This window comes from Zingiber officinale, chromosome 1B, assembly GCF_018446385.1.
Source record: "Zingiber officinale cultivar Zhangliang chromosome 1B, Zo_v1.1, whole genome shotgun sequence".
In the NCBI taxonomy this organism is placed as follows: Eukaryota; Viridiplantae; Streptophyta; class Magnoliopsida; order Zingiberales; family Zingiberaceae; genus Zingiber; species Zingiber officinale.
The window spans coordinates 83,767,607-83,786,131 of NC_055986.1; the positions used below are offsets into that span (position 1 = coordinate 83,767,607).

The 18,525-nt window shown below is 36.9% G+C and overlaps 4 protein-coding genes and 1 long non-coding RNA gene across 6 annotated transcripts; all 5 read left to right on the plus strand.

Annotated features, from left to right (window-relative positions):
• The first annotated feature begins 374 nt into the window (after positions 1–374).
• Positions 375–2,203, plus strand: LOC122039416. Its single transcript, XM_042599117.1, has 4 exons — positions 375–596; positions 688–897; positions 1,285–1,533; positions 1,799–2,203. Exons 1-4 carry the CDS (start codon positions 375–377, stop codon positions 2,201–2,203), a joined length of 1,086 nt encoding a protein of 361 aa, XP_042455051.1.
• Positions 2,204–3,448: 1,245 nt separating this feature from the next.
• LOC121975307 lies at positions 3,449–4,222 on the plus strand. Its single transcript, XR_006110303.1, has 3 exons — positions 3,449–3,521; positions 3,596–3,703; positions 3,800–4,222. It is a non-coding gene; the product is annotated as an uncharacterized LOC121975307 (long non-coding RNA).
• Positions 4,223–8,582: 4,360 nt separating this feature from the next.
• LOC121975356 lies at positions 8,583–9,541 on the plus strand. Its single transcript, XM_042526997.1, has 2 exons — positions 8,583–8,763; positions 8,869–9,541. Exons 1-2 carry the CDS (start codon positions 8,596–8,598, stop codon positions 9,331–9,333), a joined length of 633 nt encoding a protein of 210 aa, XP_042382931.1. The 5' UTR covers positions 8,583–8,595; the 3' UTR covers positions 9,334–9,541.
• Positions 9,542–11,507: 1,966 nt separating this feature from the next.
• LOC121968718 lies at positions 11,508–15,089 on the plus strand. Of its 2 annotated transcripts, XM_042518974.1 has the most exons (4): positions 11,508–12,393; positions 12,996–13,073; positions 13,646–14,222; positions 14,304–15,089. In XM_042518974.1, the coding sequence occupies exons 1-4, from the start codon at positions 11,647–11,649 to the stop codon at positions 15,014–15,016; spliced, it is 2,115 nt and encodes a 704-aa protein (XP_042374908.1). In that variant the 5' UTR covers positions 11,508–11,646; the 3' UTR covers positions 15,017–15,089. The 2 variants fall into 2 exon arrangements, with proteins under 2 accessions (XP_042374908.1, XP_042374907.1); XM_042518973.1 differs by having other exon boundaries at positions 13,646–15,089.
• Positions 15,090–16,278: 1,189 nt separating this feature from the next.
• On the plus strand, positions 16,279–18,285 carry LOC122039432 (pentatricopeptide repeat-containing protein At2g03880, mitochondrial-like). Its single transcript, XM_042599118.1, has one exon. It carries the CDS (start codon positions 16,279–16,281, stop codon positions 18,283–18,285), a length of 2,007 nt encoding a protein of 668 aa, XP_042455052.1.
• Positions 18,286–18,525: the final 240 nt, after the last annotated feature.

Here is an 18,525-nt window from a genome sequence, read left to right on the forward strand (position 1 = left end):
TCTAGGAAGTTCTTTAAGAACATGCTACATTAGGTTTTGATCATGCTCATCCACTGGAATTGAAAAGAGATACAAGTCTGGCAGTGGAAAACATCACTCTGGCAACCAGTCCTAGTTTCACAGTAGCCTAGTTTTGTGAACAACACCACACAAAACATCTAGGAAGTTCTTTTCTTGTATCTGTTGTCTATTTACTTTTTTCTATGATTATTTTTATCATGTTGTTGTGATTAGCAGAAGATGTGGACTCCATGGAAGCCTCTAGAAAGCATGCAAAAAAAGGTAAGGGTAAGGAAAAAATTGAAACTCCAGCCACTACCGAGAGTTGGGATGGTAACACAGAGTTGGATTCTACAAACACCCAAACCACAAGAATGTCTAGAGGTCGTACACACCTAGATAAGCTAGCTAAGCAAAGGATTCAAGGAGTTAGAAAAGATGTTGCATTCAATAAACTTGGACAGCCAATAGGAGAAGCAGCTATTGCAATGCAAAGTTATATTGGTGTGCTGGCTCGAGAAAAGGTTCAAATTAGTTACAAGACTTGGAAATATGTTCCAAGTGATGTTAAAGAACTGATCTGGGAATCAGTTAATGTAAGTAAATTAGCATGTTTTATCAATTATTATAATATATTTACTGTTTGTCTTAATTTTTTTAACATATTTCCATTTTTGCGATTTACAGTTGATGTACAATGTTGACCTAAAGTGGAAGAATGGTTGTTTGAAATCAGCAAACAATAAGTGGCGTCAATACAAAAGTTATCTCACTAAGACGTTCATTTTAAGTAAGCTTGATAAACCCGAGAAGTTGGATGAGCCACCTATTGGCTATGGTATTACAAGAGATACTTGGAGGTCATTTGTGATTAGTCGCACGTCTGAAGACTTCATGGTAAGATTTGTAATTTAATCTTTTAAAACTAGTTTATTTATATTCAAGTTTAACAACACATGTATCCTCACTTACTAGAAACTAAGTGATCAACAAAAAGAAAGAAGAAAACAACACATGTATCCTCATCGGCTTTCACGTAAAGGATATGCACGATTTGCGGAAGAAATAGTAAGTATTTTTTTAGCATATTTTCTTATGAACCCTCCAATTTATTCACATAAAATTATTTGAATTTTCACTGTGTCGGTGGGATCACTAATTGTGTCTTGCTGTTTTCCCATATTGCCTACTATTTGGTGGCATTTCATTGTTAATATGGTTGCTGAGACGCAAGTTCTATGCAGTAGACGTAAGTTCTATGCAGTAGACGCAAGTTCTATGCAGGAGCAAACCACCTTTGGTACCGCATACTCAACACCTGAGTCTAAAACTGAGTATACGGGGGACTGGCTTGTTGCTGCAAGTTGTTGGCAGTTAGTGATACATTTGGTACCCCATGCCTTAAAGCTTTTCCCTGATTTCCCATTTCATTTAATGATTGTGCCTCTGCGAGATGTGCTGCTTCAGTTGGCTCTAATCCTGATCACAATCCTGATTGTTCTAGTGCTGCAATTTGATGACCAATTCCTGCGAGTTTGTTTCATTTAATGACTAATTTTATTCATTTAACTGTTATTGGAATTTTCTTGTTGTAGGCGACTGAATTATGTGATGATGACGACATTAATAGAGCTATTATGTGGAAGAAAGGATGAGTCACCAAAGAAGGTGGCTTTGAAGGAGAGGATTTGATAAAAAAAATCCAACAGATTGTAAGCAAAATAACAATAAGTAAAATTACCATTTTTATTGAACTGATAACTCTTTTAGTAATAATACTTTTTAATGTGCCTGATAGGATGGTTACATTCAACAAAAGAGGGAGGGTAAGCTGATAATTGAAGGAACCAAAGAAGATATACTTACCAAAGCACTTGACACTGAAGAATATAATGGCCGTGTGAGGGGTATTGGAGGTCATATCACTCCAACAATATATTTCAATTCTGGTAGAAGATGGAAGCATGCTGATGTAATCACTGAGCTTAAAAGGGAGCTAATGGAGGCGAGGAAGAAAATTTTAGAACAAGATGCACGTATACAAAACCTTGAAGTAATGGTGTATAAAAAGGGTACCATGTGCGATTTGATTGATGACAAAGGCAGTTGCTCAGTAAAGTTGCAACCCATGATTGAAGATGACATGAAGAAGGATGATGATGACCTACAAATTTTGTGTCAAGATGATGTTTTGCAGGTATAACACTAGTTGCATTAATTGTGACCTGCTACTATTTGTGACCTGCAACTTTTACATTTTAGGGAAAACCAGTTGCATTGACATTGGAATCTAGCACAAATATTGTTGCACATGGTACAATTGTTTGTGGCAATGAATCTGATAAAATGCTTCATGGTGTTCCATTTCCCAATAATTGCATGCGAGTCTCCATTGATGAAGCAGTAGAAAAATCAGCACCTTTGTCATATCCAATTCCAAGTGAATTTGAAGTAATTGGTGATGCTGTAGGAACCCATGTGGCTTGGCCAAAACACTTGATAGTGAACCAAGATGAGGTATTTGTTAGATTTTATTTCAAATTAAATTGTCACTTGTTTTATTAATCATCCTATCTAACTGTCATGATTTGAAATTATTAGAAGCCTCGAAGGAAGAAGCTTGAACAACAACAAAAAAAACATACTTTGTCAACAAGTGCCCCAAGAGCATTACATATGTTATATTGTTATAGTAAGCGTGCTTTAGATGATGGCAGATATATATCAGTGAGTTTTGATTATGACGTGTTTAATGATGATTATGAACTTGTTCTACACCTTGAGGACATTATTCCTTTGTATCATTTGGAGCCCCTTTCAGGCAATTGTGTAGTTGGCTACATATGATAAGTGTTTAGATTTAGCAATTTAAATATAATTTTAATAGGTTTACTGTAATCTATGATAATCATCCATTTTGAGAATAACTTTCATTTTTCAATCTACCTCTTCGTTTTATTATGTTTGCAATGGTAGGCATCTTTATAAAAAACTGCTGAAAGATAACAAGAAAGAGAAATTTAGATTTGTGAATCCACATAAAATCCCATATATGTCAAACACTGCACATGACAAAAAAAGGTAAGCTTGAAAGGCTAAACCAAAGGGCAAGTCATTTGGCAGGCAGGTTAAGTGGTGCATCTGTAGATCAACTTGTATTGGTGCCATGTAATATCGGGTAAGTAAGAATTAAAACATCACTTTCAATTGTTGTCTTTTGATAATTTATTGAATTATATGCACTAATTATGTGTTTGTTGCATAGTTTCCATTGGATTCTCACTGTTATTGACCCTTACAATGAAGTTATTTATTTGTTAGATTCTCTAAGGCACCGCATTCATGATGAGGATTGGAAATATATAGTGGAAATGTGAGTTCATATTTCTTTTTTATTAAGCATTTATGTTTATACAAAACTCATATATAAAAAAATCATTAACATATGAAGGGCCTTAAGATTGTTTAATTCAAACAAGGGAAGGAAAGGTAGAAAAAAGGCTATGTGGGTAATAGTAAAGGTATGTGTAATTACATATAACATATATTTTAATGTGTATGTTTATCATTAATAATATGTCTCTAATTTCCATAGGCTCCTCGACAACAAGATGCCAAACAATGTGGTTACTATGTGATGCGATTTATGAGACAAATTGTTGAAGAAGTTGAAATTATCGAAAGAGATTCACTACGATCTATAGTAATGTTTACTTGCTTATGTCTCAAATTATTTGAAATAAACTATTTAAAATATGCAAAGTCAATGTTGATTTTTTTTCCTCATTAATGTTCACAGTTCACACAAGCAGAGTATTCTCGAGAAGAAATTGATGAGGTGCGATCGGAGTTGGCAGAATGTATACAAGATCATATTTATGAGTAGGTGCGTTCAAGTTTATGTAAGTTCATTACCTTGTTTTAGCTAAGGTTTATGTAATTAAGTTCATTATCTTTAGCAAGAAGCAACTTTTTGCTTCTTTAGAATCCATTTTCAGCTATGAGATGCAATCTACCCTTGTTTGTTATTCTCAGTTTAATCTGTGATAAAGAGTCTTCTTGGTCATTAACTGAATTATATAAACTGAATGCATTTTAGAATGGAGAAATACTGAGATGTGCTCCCTGAGCTTCTAATTTTGACAATTGTTTGCTAAATTTTTTATATCAGTTGTAGCCATATGATAGTCCACTTGCTCAATTCTTCTGTTATTTCAATAACCTGGAGAGTTTAGATGAATCATATTGTCGCGTCAACAATAATAATATGGTATACATGAAGGGATATAATGCATATGTTCTTAGATACGATATATATATGTCTATTCTCTATCGTGGCAGTATTAAAAATGTAAACACTTCATTCTGGTAAATTATGGAGAATCTAGTAAGTGGGCTAATTGATGGTTTGATTGTTACAAATGAAATCATTTGTGCATACAATTTGGGAAATAAAAAGTCTGCTCTATATATGTTTGTTTGCATAAGTACCAGAAATATGAATTTCGGGCTATATTGAGTTTCTACCCTTCATTTTGACTTTTCTAATGACTCCATACAAATAAATTAGAAAGGAATGTAAATAGCACAAACCTCAACTGATGTCTCATAAGAAGTTCTTATAGAACTTCATTGGTTGTAGACGTAGAAGCTTACTATAGATCTGTATTATTGAACTTCAGGATATTTGCTTGTATTACAAGATATATACTTCATGTAAATATGAAATAAAAGACACAGATGCAACAAAAGACAAAAACTGAGAAATGGATGTTATACTGAGTACTACAAACCACAGTTTATCATATTGTAGTTGATTCTCTAGCAAAGTTTCACATTTTGAACTCGTTTATTTTGATTTGAAATGTCTAAAACTTTTACTAATGTTTGATGGTAAAATTTGGTGTTTGGTTCTTTATGCAACTTTTTATTGTTTGCTATGAAGTCGCCATAGCAATGTTGTAACCTTCACAACTCTAATGTTGATCAATACCAGTGGGTATTCTCTGAGTACCTCCATTTATGTTCGGAAGTTTCTTATATGGGTTGTTCACCTTTTTGGCATTTCTATTTTGAATGTGGCTTTTGAGCTGTTTCTAGAATAGGACAATTCCTGTAAGGTCATTGGTATGTTGATTTCTTAACCTTGTATAATATTGGTTAATGTGAGTATTCATTCATTCGTCTCCAATGATTGTTTTGTTTCTTTTGAGAGCCATCAGTAATGCTCATGTATGGACTTGAAACATATTATTGCTACTTTTGTAGGTGGATACAAGACAGTCGAGATCAGTACACTAAGGAGCGTCTGGATTCAGTAATTGATCAGTACACTAAGCGTCTGGATTCAGTAACTACTGTACTATTTTGAGTAAACAGATTGTTGGCTACTTCTTCAGTATTCAATAGCTACTTCTTCAGTATTCAGTAGAAGTAAACAGATTGTTGGCTAAACAGATTGTAGCTGTTCAAAACAGATTTTTTGTGCTCTTTTGTTTTATATGTGAATATCACTATCTACTTTGAAACAGAATTAGTGTTAATTTTGATATTTACTAGCTTCTCATGTAATTAAATACTAATATTACTTCAACGTCAGATTTTTATTATTTTGGTATGAGTTTGAAATCATTAGCTGAGTTGATTATATATAAAATTTGAATCTAGACATGGTAAAAGAAAAATAATAGTTTCGTAAATATAAAAATAATTTTTTTAAAATAATTTTTTTTATTTTTTTTCTTTAAAACGACAACGCTTTTAAAGCGTTGCAAAAAGTGTTGTCTTTGTAAAAAAAACAACAACGCTTTTAAAGCGTTGTAATAGTGTTGTCTTTGCAAAATATGACTACGCTTTAAAAGCATTGCAAAAGCGTTGTCTTTTCTACCAAAAACAACGCTTTAAAAGCGTTGCAAAACGTTGTCTTTGCATAAACCGACAACGCTTTTAAAGCGTTGCAAAAGCGTTGTCTTTGCTAAAAACGACAACACTTTAAAAGTGTTGTCGTTGGGCAGTCTTTTAACAACAGTGCCTTTAACAACACTTTTTCAGGCACAAAGACAACGCTTTAAAAGCGTTGTCTATTAGCTTTTTTCTTGTAGTGTGTGCTCAGCCTGACAAAGCCCGGCCGAGCGTAAAAGTATTTAGCCTTATAAAGCTTATAGTACATTCCTGGTTGAAACATGCTTAACAGAAGGTATATTTCTCAATATATATGCGGCCAGCTTGAATGACCGACCGAGACATGCTTAACAGAATGTATTCTCAATATATATACGACCGCCTTGAATGACCGGCCGAGACACGCTTAACAAAAGATATTCTCAATATATATACGACCGGCTTGAACGACCGATCGAGACATGCTTAACAGAGGTACATAAGTATGACATCCTGCGAATTTGGTTGGAAATATCTTCTAGAAGCTTCTTCAATTGTAGTGACGTGTTCTTATGCATATTTTATCATGAATATGAGTCACAAACGACAAAAAAAGTACATCTAGGGTAAAAAAAAAAAAGATTCCTTAAAGGATTATTATATGAAGTCTAGAAGATGACTTCATCTTCTAACAAACCGGGGACCAGCTCATGACTACAGAGGTTATATGCGGTAGTATAAAAAGGGGAATTCTCTCCGTTGGCAAGGTAAGCAAGTTCTAGCATCTAAAACTTTGTTTCCAAGTACTTGAGTTACTGTTCTTATTCTTCTTCCACCTTCAACAGAGGAACTGACATGAGTGTCAAGGGCGTAGCCAGGGATCTCCACCCCGGTCCTAGGTTACTAATGCTTTGTTGGCTCATCTTGTTGTGTGCAGGATTGTTGAGAGCTCTTCCGGATCTTTAGGAGTTCGTCTTCATCAGAGATCACCGTTCACTTAGGCCAGTGCACCACCTCGCAAGTATCAAACAGGATCAGATTTAATTTAAAATTGGCACAAATGAGGAAAACCAAAAGAAATGACAAGTTGAGAGTTTGACATTTTCTTATGAAAATAGGGCAACTTAAGATGATTTCATTTACTTAAACTAAAGATTAAAGACACTTAGATAGATTATCGAGGTATATTTTATTTATACTAATTTGCCATGATTGTTTGCCCATCATATGTCATGACATCATATGATTATTTAGGTATATTTTATTTATGCTAATTTGTCATAATTATTTGTCCATCATATGTCATGATATCATATTTTACATTCATGCATATTATGAAAAATAAATAAAAATAACATGTCATGTCATACATACATCATATAGCTAGAAGCAGGGGGGAGGAGGGGTAAATAGCTTGCTCGCTTCAATGAAGATGATCTTGCAACAAAATACTTAAAGTGAACAACTCTTTAATGCTAACACAAAGATTTACTTAATATCCACCTCTTTGAGGTGACTAATTCAAAGATCTACACAGTGTACATATTTACACTATGAAAATACTCCTTCTCAAAAATAATCCGGAGACAGAGAAGCTCTTACAAGCTCATGACACAAAATGCACCAATAAGAGCAAGAACAAATACAATAAAATCTTACACAAGATTACAGCAATGAAATTTTAGCTTACTCTCTTCTTATTGCTCAAATCTACCTTTTGGTGGATGGAAATGTAATAGCACTAAGCTCCAAGAACTCCCAAGAACTGACGTTGAGTGTTGTGTAAAGAAAAAAAAATCCAACTTGTTCAAAACAAAACAAAATAGTGCGCATTCAGGGAACCAAACTTTTTTTCTTTCATTTCCCAATTTTCATCTTGTCATCTCTGGCTGAATTGATGATCATTTATAATGATATACAACGGTCTAACACAATAACTTTTCAGGTTGAGAAAGAAAAGATATGAACAAAAAGAGACCATTCTGATAACACGGATAAGCTGGTATTGAACAATATTATTACCACACAACAGCAATTGGAGATCTCTGTTGAAGTAACATTTATGATTAAGACCATTAGTATATGTGCTTCGGCCATAAAAGTTTTGAAAATTTTGGCGACGTCATATGAGTTTCCCACAATTCAAACTTCCTTCAGTCGAAGACGGTGTGTGTACTGTGTTCCTCCCTTTTGATTTTTGAACCTAGCATCAGCCGATAAACTGATGCAAGTATCAACTCCATCTTTTGAAATCTTTGCAGTAAAGTGTTCTAAATTTGGCGCGGTGTCACTTCAAAGTTAGCTTCAAGTTAAAATTAACTCGAAAACTACAGACACTTAGTCACACAAACTACTACTGGGAAAAGCAAACACATGTACAGAATGACGACACACAATTAAATGAACATTCTGAGTTTTTGCTACATTCTTGTTAATTTCAAATGAAAGAAATAAACATGACATGCTACAAAGTGAATAGCAATATAGCTAGTCGAACTAATTTTTAAGATCCTTCAACGTTTAAAGATTAATTTTTAATCCAACACTATCATACATATGCTTAATCTTTACCCAAAGGATTTCTACCCTTGACTCAATGGTTTAGGTTGCCAGGCCTCTATCATGCACGTCTATATCCCACTCAACTCCATACAACAGCATATGCAGAATAAATTGGTTCATTAATTTGTTTTCTTGGCATAATTGTTCAGCAGCATGGTTCCTGTTCACCAGGGCAAGTCCAAGCTCTCTCAACATCCCAATTCGCTTCCGAAGCTCATAAGGAATGTCTGCGCTCAGTGCCATGGCTCCTGCCTCCGATCCCCCTCCACCTTGAGCTCCTCTGTCGATGAGATTTTCGACAGCGATCTCAGTCACAAAGAGGTACCGTGTGCGTGTGTTTATGAATTATGTATGTATTTATACTGTAAACGCAGACCGGCCAATTGATTATATGTTCTTAAATTAAACTGATTATTGGACGTGCAGTTGATCATGCTGGAGTTACAAGCAAGAGCAATAAGGGCGAAGTGGAGAAAGCCTCAGGAGTTGTTCACAGGGAGGCTCACTTGGGCTGTGTCGCCGACAACGGGAAGAGTTTGCGTTGCGAGCACGATAAGGGACATAGGCAATCATGAGGAAGACAAGGAGGAGGAGGAGGAGATCGGAAGTGAAGCATTTTTCTCAGTGAAGAGCTGCTTCTCCTGCTGCTCGGTGGAATTAGGAGCATCATTCTGTACTGAGCTGAAGGATTACGAGTACTGGGGAAGGAAGCTGCCGTCGATATGGGAAGAGTTTAAGGGTTGCCAAGGGTGGCCTTTTGGGCTATGCCGCAGAGCCGTGGTGGTGCTGCCGCCATTGCCTGACTCTCCTTCAGATTCTTGGACGTGGCACAAGAAGAACCTGCAGGCCACTAAGACCCCTGCGTATACGGCTGTGCGTACAATGAATTGATTACCATTTACCATTTGGAAAGCAATAAGATAGGAACAAGAATGTCTTGGGAGTGTGGCATGGTGAGGTTTTATTGATCGAATGTGATGAGACTCTAATAATCCTTGTTGGATCATGTGATAGGTGTGGTAGAGGAGGGTGAATATCAATTTTTTTTTTTTGCAATGTTAGTGTTCAAGAGGTTATGCAATGGAACATAAATGAAAAATAAATTAGATGGTGCAATGGGTTAATGTGATTTGGCAACTTCTAATCTCCTAATTCATAGCCCAGCATCCTTTAAGTGGAACACTCTTCTATTTTTTTTTTTCCCTGCTGGGCAACGCTAAAGGTAGGGGTGTCAATGGGTGGCTAAAGGTCGGATTAAAGAAAAAATTTAATAAAAAAGTTTCAATAGAACCCAACCTAAAAATCCTAAATTTGAATTCGAATAATCCGACCAACCTTAATAACTCGATTAAAACAACTTTTTTACTATTTTCTCTATAATTCTACACTTTTAAAATTTGATTTATTTGCAATAAAAAATCCTATTAAATCCTAAATTCAAGTAAATCTAAGTCAACCTAGGTAAATCCGAATCTGACCTGATCCTAATACAATCTAAAAACACTTCAATCCAAATCCAAAAATTCTCAATCTGAATATGATATTTTTTGGATCGGATTTATTTTTGACACTTCTAATTACAAGCATAGGAGTCTTTTACAATTTGGGACACAAGAGTTATAATAAACTGAGAAAGAAAGTAATAAAAATGAAGCTCGAGTAGAGGGAGAAAGTGTTTTGACTTGAATTTTATTGTTGATAGTAGTTAATCATCCACCGGTTAACTGACCTATGATATCTTATTTGATCATGTTGTTGAATCATGTTGTAGCTCCTTGTATCTTTGGCTTTGTTTAGCATTGACGGATGGGCCTAGCTAGCATCAATCGATTGATGTATCATAAGAGTATTCATATCAAATTTTCTATTACTATATCTAAAATTTAGGGTAAATGACTCATTTTATTAAATTTAGACAATCATTTTTCACTACACATAATATCAACTACCTTAAAATTTCTATCATCCTTAATTTTTTATTATTTTCTTCTTTTTTTTTTATTATTATATTTATAGAATGAGTGGAAGGAGAAAGATGGAGTGGAAGGAGAGATATTAAAAAGAAATATTATTTTATTTTTAGGATAATGATTTTATCCCTAAATTTAGAGAATCATTATTCTTCAAATCTAAATTTAGAGAATGGATAGGGTAGCTGATGCAAAAAAAATTTTAGCTACCCAATCCAAAATTTAAGATAAAATTTTTGGATAGGATAGTTGATGTGAGTGTTCTAAGTCAATTACTTTAGTTAACTCAACAATATTATATGCTCTTTCGAAAAGGATTTCGATCAACTAACAAATATTCTATTTGTTTGTCAAATTAATTGAATCATCAACCGATTGAAATTAATCTTTAATTGACTAATCTTAGCTAACAATACCCAAATAGACCAACTTAAAATTTTAATTTATTAGTCAACTGATTGGTTGACTTAACCATTAGTCGATTGGATTTCACACTAGTTGATTGATCAAATTATAATCCCCCCAAAATATTTAGGGGTATTGAGTGTCCCACTAGTCTCTAAACACAAGTTGAATATTAATTGGTTGGTCAACTCATAAATCCTAAAACATAGGATATTGAATTTTATAATCATCGACGGACGGCATCCTAACACCAGTCGACGACTCCTCTAACTTCGATCACCTCTAAGGTTGAGTTTGCAAAAATTAATATCTACCCTCTTCACTTGTATACTTGTCACTCGACTCACATCTCTGATATAATCTTTTAAAATCTTGAAAATATTCTCTGGTCAAGCTACTCATCCTCATCCGTCAGATAACCCCAACTCACTTTCACTCCCTCTATTTTGTCATGCTTTGGGCATGCTCCTTGTCCTTCAATATTATATAAATATTATGATAGGTAAAAAAAATAGATGAAACAGTAAATTAAAAACTTTAAAAAATTATGAATGTATTCAGCTTTTTATTAATAAGCTGCAGGCCGGTCATACTAGGGCTCATGTTGGTAGCCGGACCGGACCGGACCGGACCGGACGGGACCGATTCCCTTTTCCCAGGGGGCCTTGAACCCTAGTGAGAAATAGAGACGCAATGCTTACATTTTAAAGGATCAAAATCCTCCTTCCCTTCTGCCCGCGCCGAAACTCCTCTTCCCGTGTCCTCCTCTTCCTTTTTACACCATCGCCACCTCGTCCTCGTCTTCCCCGATTCCATAATCCAATCCAAGATGGGAAGTCCGTGGAATTCTCCGCCTGAGGAACCCTCCCCGACGCTCCAACCCAGCGACTTCGATCCCTTCCTGCTCGGTTTCGACCCCGACGAGTGGCTTGTGGATCCCCACCGCTTCTTCGTGTCAGTGGAGGAAGTGGAGGTGCTCGATTTCCTTGATAGCCCTGTGACCGAAATATCTAATCTTGGGGTAAAAGAAGAGCTCCCGCTGCCCTCGATCGATGAGACGATGAAATGCGTGACTTTGTTGGAAGACTCTAATGAGAAGCCAGTGAATAATGGCACTGCGTCGGTAAAATCTAGTTTTGACGATGCCAAAGTGGCCTTTGGGAATCTTGATCTTGATGGCAGTCAAGGCCGGGTAGAGAATGATTTTAGTGAAACCACGAAGGCTAATGGAGCAAGTGAAGATCGTGCGAGTTTTTTGGTTAATGTGGCAAATATGAGCAGTGAGGAAAATTGCGAAGCTGAATCAGATGGGTCAGACGAGGAAATTGAAGAATCCGAGAGTAGCGACTCTTCTTCGTCCTCTTCAAGCAGCGAAGAAGAAGATAGTGACGATGGATATCACGAAGGTAAACATAGTCGGTGTGACAGCAATATTAGTGGAGGTTTTCTGAAAGGTGCTGAGGAAGAGATTGAAGAGGGTGAAATAAGAGATGATAATCAAGACGAGATGATCATTGGAAGCGAAGAGGATGAAGATATAGTGAAAGGTCCAATAAGATCCAAGAATGAAGTGGAGGTAATTTTTACTGTACTCCTTTTAACAAAAATAAGAATGCCATGTAATTGAAAAGTATGAGTTTTCTGTTGGGAGTACAATGAAAGTAGCAAACTCAATTTTTCTTGACTTTCTTGTGTAATGAATAGGCAGATTTTAACACACTAACAGATCGATAGTGTTGGTTCTCATTGACTTATTTAATAAAAACTCATGAAGGGGGTTTGTGCAATTGATTTTTGTTTTGGTAAATGGCGTTAGCATCGGCACAACTACTAGACCTAACAAAAGTGTAACTAATTAACTTCACATAACTATACATTTACATCAAGGGTTGTCTTTAAGTTTTTAGTTTTCTGCTAGTCCTCAATGAACCTTCTTGTTATGTTCAAGATTATCATTCATAAATTATCTTTGCTACATGCTAGTTTCTGTTAATCAAGTGAATTAAAAATGTTATGCACTGCTCCCGCACCCTTTTCACCTTTTGAACAACGATGTATGTTTGAGGGGTTGATGATTATCCTTTTGTTTCCTGAATTTTGAAATGTATCCACTTGTATTAGCACCTCAATAATTCTGCATGCTGTTGGTACTAATTTAAACTACGAACTGATTTTTAGGATCTTCCTCCAGTGCCAAAAATTGATGTGACGTTGGAACCACACCATCGAGTACTCTCTGTTGGAGTAATTTCTGCTGTAAGTTCCTGAAAATCTAAGCTTCATTGCCTTTTTCCACTTTTCAATATATGAAACTCAGACTGGCCTATTTTGTTGAATTATTTCTTCTCCTTTCTTGAAACATGGTGCCCAGTATATAAAGAAGCTAACTGTCTATGCATATTGGCATACATTTGATGTGATTTACCAAATGAGCATTTGACAATTAGTCGCTGCAAGGCACTACGCTCGCAATTTTCAGCTAATGCACTTTTTGTAATGACCCAGCGACCTAGTTATTTGAATGCTGCTGTTACCCTGAAAATTCTGTCCAACAAATAAAAATTTTAGTAGCTCTGGCTTGTTTTCTTTACAGCGGGTATAGCATTCATTTGTGTCCAAAGGCATGCGGAAAAAATTCTAATTTTATGTTTATACCAATGTATAAACTGTCGATTCTAGTGATCATATGCATCATAATGTTTGCATTCCAAACGAGGCTCAAGTCTCTGTTTTACTTGCTGTTATTAATTCTCTAAGCTATATCAAGGAAAATTGTTCTACATTTCGATTCAAATTACAACTTTAAATTCCTTTCTCTTTTTCCTCAGGTTCTGGATAACAAAGTTGTTGTTAATGGCTTGGAGAAGCACAACCCTCTTAGTGAAGGTTCCATTCTTTGGATAACAGAAATGAGATTGCCGCTTGGTTTGGTTGATGAAATATTTGGACCAGTAAAGAATCCCTTCTATGTCATAAGATACAATTCTGTAAAAGAGATTCCTGCTGGGATCAGCGTGGGAACTGCTGTATCTTTCGTCCTGGAGTTTGCTACGTGCATACTCAATTATATTGAGCTTCATAAGAAGTCGTATGATGCTTCAGGTGAGAATGATGAGGAGCTGCATGATGAGGTGGAATTCTCAGATGACGAGAAGGAAGCTTGGTATAAGAAATCTAGCCGTCATGCAAAAAGGGGGAATAATAATAAATGTAAAGCACATCCAGAATCATTTGGCAATAAAAGAAACTTCAAGTGTGCCAGTATGCAGAAGGGTATGTGCCTTCAAGTCGATCAGGTTTCAGAATGTCCCGACAGATTCCCCTTTAGTGTCACAGGTCCCACTGAGTCACACATAGTAGCCAATACTTTTGCATGCTCTAACTATGGTTCTTCTGGAGCTGGAGGTTCCGGTGTTAGTTCTCATGCCATACTTGCATCTACTCCAATGCCTGTACAAATGAGTAGCTTACTAGGTGGAGCTGGAGGTTCCGGTGTTAGTTCTCATGCCATACTTGCATCTACTCCAATGCCTGTACAAATGAGTAGCTTACTAGGTGGAGCTGGAGGTTCCGGTGTTAGTTCTCATGCCATACTTGCATCTACTCCAATGCCTGTACAAATGAGTAACTCACTGAGTGGAGCTGGAGGTTCCGGTGTTAGTTCTCATGCCATACCTGCAGCTACTCCAATGCCTCTACAAATGAGTAGCTTAATGGGTATACCACATCAGTTCCAGCAGCTATTAAATTCTGTATGGTTAAGTGGATTCCTAAATCTGCAGCAACAGTCTCTAGGTGCACAAGGATTTGCAGCTAATATGTTGCCAAGCCAGCAGCCTGGGAATCATGCTTGGACTCAGCTGCATCAATCCCAGGCTTATAGTAGTTTTCCGAGCAAATTGCCATTTCAACATCAGCTCATTACCAATTTCCAGGCTCATGCTAGCATACCTCGGTTTGATGAGCCGAATCTGTGCACCACATCTGCTACCATACCTATTCAAGAACTGTCAGGAAATATACAAGAGCCAAGTGTTCCTAATCAGCAGAATTTTGGATTTCCATTCGGACCTACTGCCCGAGGTGATGTACGTCCCAGCCATCTTGGTCGAGGGAGGAAGTCTTTTGGCGGTAGAAAACCTCATGGTAGAGGAGGTTATCACTCCTATGGTAGAGGTGGTGAACAAAATAAGAGGTGAAAGATTATCTTCTGTTTTCTTGAGATGCTATTCCTATTTCTTGTGATTGTTAATTTAAACTCAAGTTAGTTCATTTAATTTAATATATTTTATTTTTCAACCTAATATAGGGCATCCATATTAATTTAAATATTAATATACGCCACCTCTTAAAAAAAATTGGATACACATACTATATATTTATTATATTAATACATCTATTTTATTAACACTCATCCATATTCATTTTAACATTAACATTTATTATTATTTATAGATATTATTATCCACTCATTTATTTTTATTCTTATTTTATATTAAATAAATATATATATTTTCTTATTGATTGTATTCAAAGAATGGAATGCAAGTATTTTGTGAGTGTTATAACACTCACGTCGATTGTAATACAGTCATATATTAACATCAATACGGATGCTATAATGCCACCAAAAATATATAGCTGTTGGACTATTTCCATGTTCTTTGTTTTGGAGTTCTTAATGCCCTTGAAGATTCGTGGCAAAAGAAATTTATTAAAAACTTTGAGATGTGAGTTTCAGACGAATTATCAATAGGATATTCAACACATAAAATTAGAGAAAAAAAATATTATTCTTAAGACATTTTCTTAAAGAAAGATTTATTATACCAATCTTATTCTGTTTTGTAAAAGGTTATTTTCAATATTCGAACATGTAACCTCCTAGTCACGGCACCCATTTTTAATTTATGTTAAAATTATTTTTTTTAATGAAAAATAAAATGAGATGCTTTTTTGATATTTATTAAAATTAAGATTTTTTTTTTACAAAAACAATAATATAGCCCTTTAGATTTCCCCCCTAATCTAATTATTAAAAATTAGATTTAATAATTAAATTTAATTAAAATCAGATTAAACCAAATCTATGTAAACTAATTTATTTTTATTTATTTAAAGCAATTTTAAAAAACAAATTTAGTTAAAATAATATTTAATTTAATTCATTTACTTAATATCACACTCAATCAAATGTATTTTAAAATTAGTTAAAAATCAAATTAAATTACCTTAATCAGGTTAAATTTAACTAAAATCGGGCTTCAGTAAATCAGATTTGATAAAGATTAAATTTAATTAAAACAACCGAGTACGTCATGTTGTAGATAACTTTTTGGCAATTGGCTTGCTCTCAGTCTGAGGCTCTGAGCCACAAAATCTAGGAGATATCTGTGTATCCAGCACAAAATCTAGGAGAATGTAGCTTCTGTGCCCATTATTCCATGAACAGAAGAAGGAAATGGCACTGACGAATTGCCAAGTCCCTGCTCTGCCGGAATCTTCACTACTGTCTTCTGAAACTTCCAAATTCACCTGCAAAGCCATAGTCGATACTGGTAAGTATCATTCTAGCTCGCTTACCTTATCCAAAAACAAAAGCCTGAGGGAAGCATCCAAGTGTGGAAGTTTGGAGTTGGCGAGCAGAGCTCCAACGCATGATTCGTTCCATGCTGACGCTTTAGAAACCTTCAAGAAGATGCTGCACTGTGGAGTTCAACCGACACCGCTGACTTTTAGCAGCTTGTTGAGGTCCTGTGCTGATGCAGGATCTCTCTGCATGGGGCGACAGATCCATAGCCAGATCATTGTCCATGGATTTTCTTCAAACACTATCTTAGAATCTGCACTAATTGCTGTCTACACAAGATGCGGAGAAGTGGGAAATGGAAGGCAAATCTTTGAAACAATGGGGAGGAAAAATGCGATCACTTGGAATTCTATGATCAGGGGATACTCCCAGATTGGGAACAGCGAGCAGGCCCTGTACCTGTTCGGGCTAATGCGAAGGGACGGCCTTGCTCCGGATAGTTTTACATTCCCTGCTTTACTAGCCGGAGCTACTTCAGCTGGAAGCGAACTACTTGGAGAATTCACAGGCGTACATGCATATGCCATCAAGGTGGGATTGGAGAGAGATTGTTTTGTCGGATCTTCTCTGATCGCCATGTATTCGACGAATGGCTTCTTTCAGGATGCAAGACAAGCATTCGACAGTGTCAGCTCCAAGGACGTTGGTGTCTGGTCTTCGATTATCTCAGCAAACATTAAGGCGCAAAGGGCAAACGACGCACTGGATTTGTTCACCGAGATGCTGAACTTGAATTTCCAACCGAACCAATTCATCTTCTCGAGCTCGCTAACAGCTTGCGGTCAGCTGTCGATCCTGGAAACCGGGAAACAGGTTCATGCCAGTTGCTTGAAGAGTAACGATGCCATGGATACGGCGACGCAGAATTCCCTCATCTCCATGTACTCGAACTGCGGGTGCATCGAAGAGGCAAGGAGAGTCTTCAACTCGTTAGAGGAGTACCGCCGCAATGTAATTTCATTCAATTCCATGATCTCTGCTTCCGCGCAGCATGGATATCCAAAGGAAGCCGCAGAGCTTTTCGAGCAGCTGCAGCAAGTCGGACTGAGGCCCGACGGCATCACCATGCTAAACCTCCTCTCCGCCTTCAATCACGCGGGTCTCGTTCGCGAAGGCGTGTCGTCGTTCAGTGCCATGGTGGAAGGGGCAAATGATCAAGTAGGATACCGGCATTACGCCTGCATGGTGGACATGCTGTCGCGGGCTGGAAAGATCGACGAGGCTTTGAGGTTTATCATCAGAGACATGCCTTTCGAACCGGACACCCCTCTTTGGAGAATCGTGCTCGGAGCTTGCAGTAAACACCGAAACCTGCGAGTGGCAAAGCAGGTGGCCAGGTTGCTGCTGGAAATGGAACCAGAGGAAGCTGCAAACTATGTACTCCTCGCCAATGTCTACGCGCGATCGGGTAGATGGCGACAAGCCGAAGAGGTGAGGCAGTTGATGAAAGGTAAAGGCATAGAAAAGGAAGCAGGTTTCAGTTGGATTGAGATTGACAAAGCGACTCATACGTTCGGAGTAGAAGATCGGTCTCATCCATTGTCAGTAAAGATATACCAAAAGTTACAAGAACTGATGAGTGGCATCGAGGCAGTGGGTTACGTGCCTGATATCAGCTTCACGCTTCATGATTTGGATGGAGCTGGAAGAAGACAATCGCTCTACTACCACAGCGAGAAGCTGGCCTTTGCTTTCGGAGATCTGTCGGCTGCTCGAGGGGTTCAGCTTCGGATCATGAAGAATCTTCGAGTGTGTGGAGATTGCCACAATGCGTACAAGCAGTTCTCCTTGATCACCAACAGAGAGATTGTATTGAGGGACAAGTACAGGTTTCACCACTTCAGCAAAGGGGCGTGTTCCTGCGGTGACTACTGGTGACGAATCTAACAATTTTTGCTTCTTCTTCGTTTTTTCTTCTAAAGAACAACAAAAGAGATCGAGAATGATCGATCAGATCATCGATACGTGGACAGCGCTGGTTTTATTCTCGGTTGAACTAAAATTGAGACTTTCTTACACTTAGGACCAGACTGAACCTCTCAGGTAATGGATACTTTAGCGGTTTAGCCCGAGATTACTTGGTTGAAAAACTTATTATCCAGTAGAATTTATCTAATA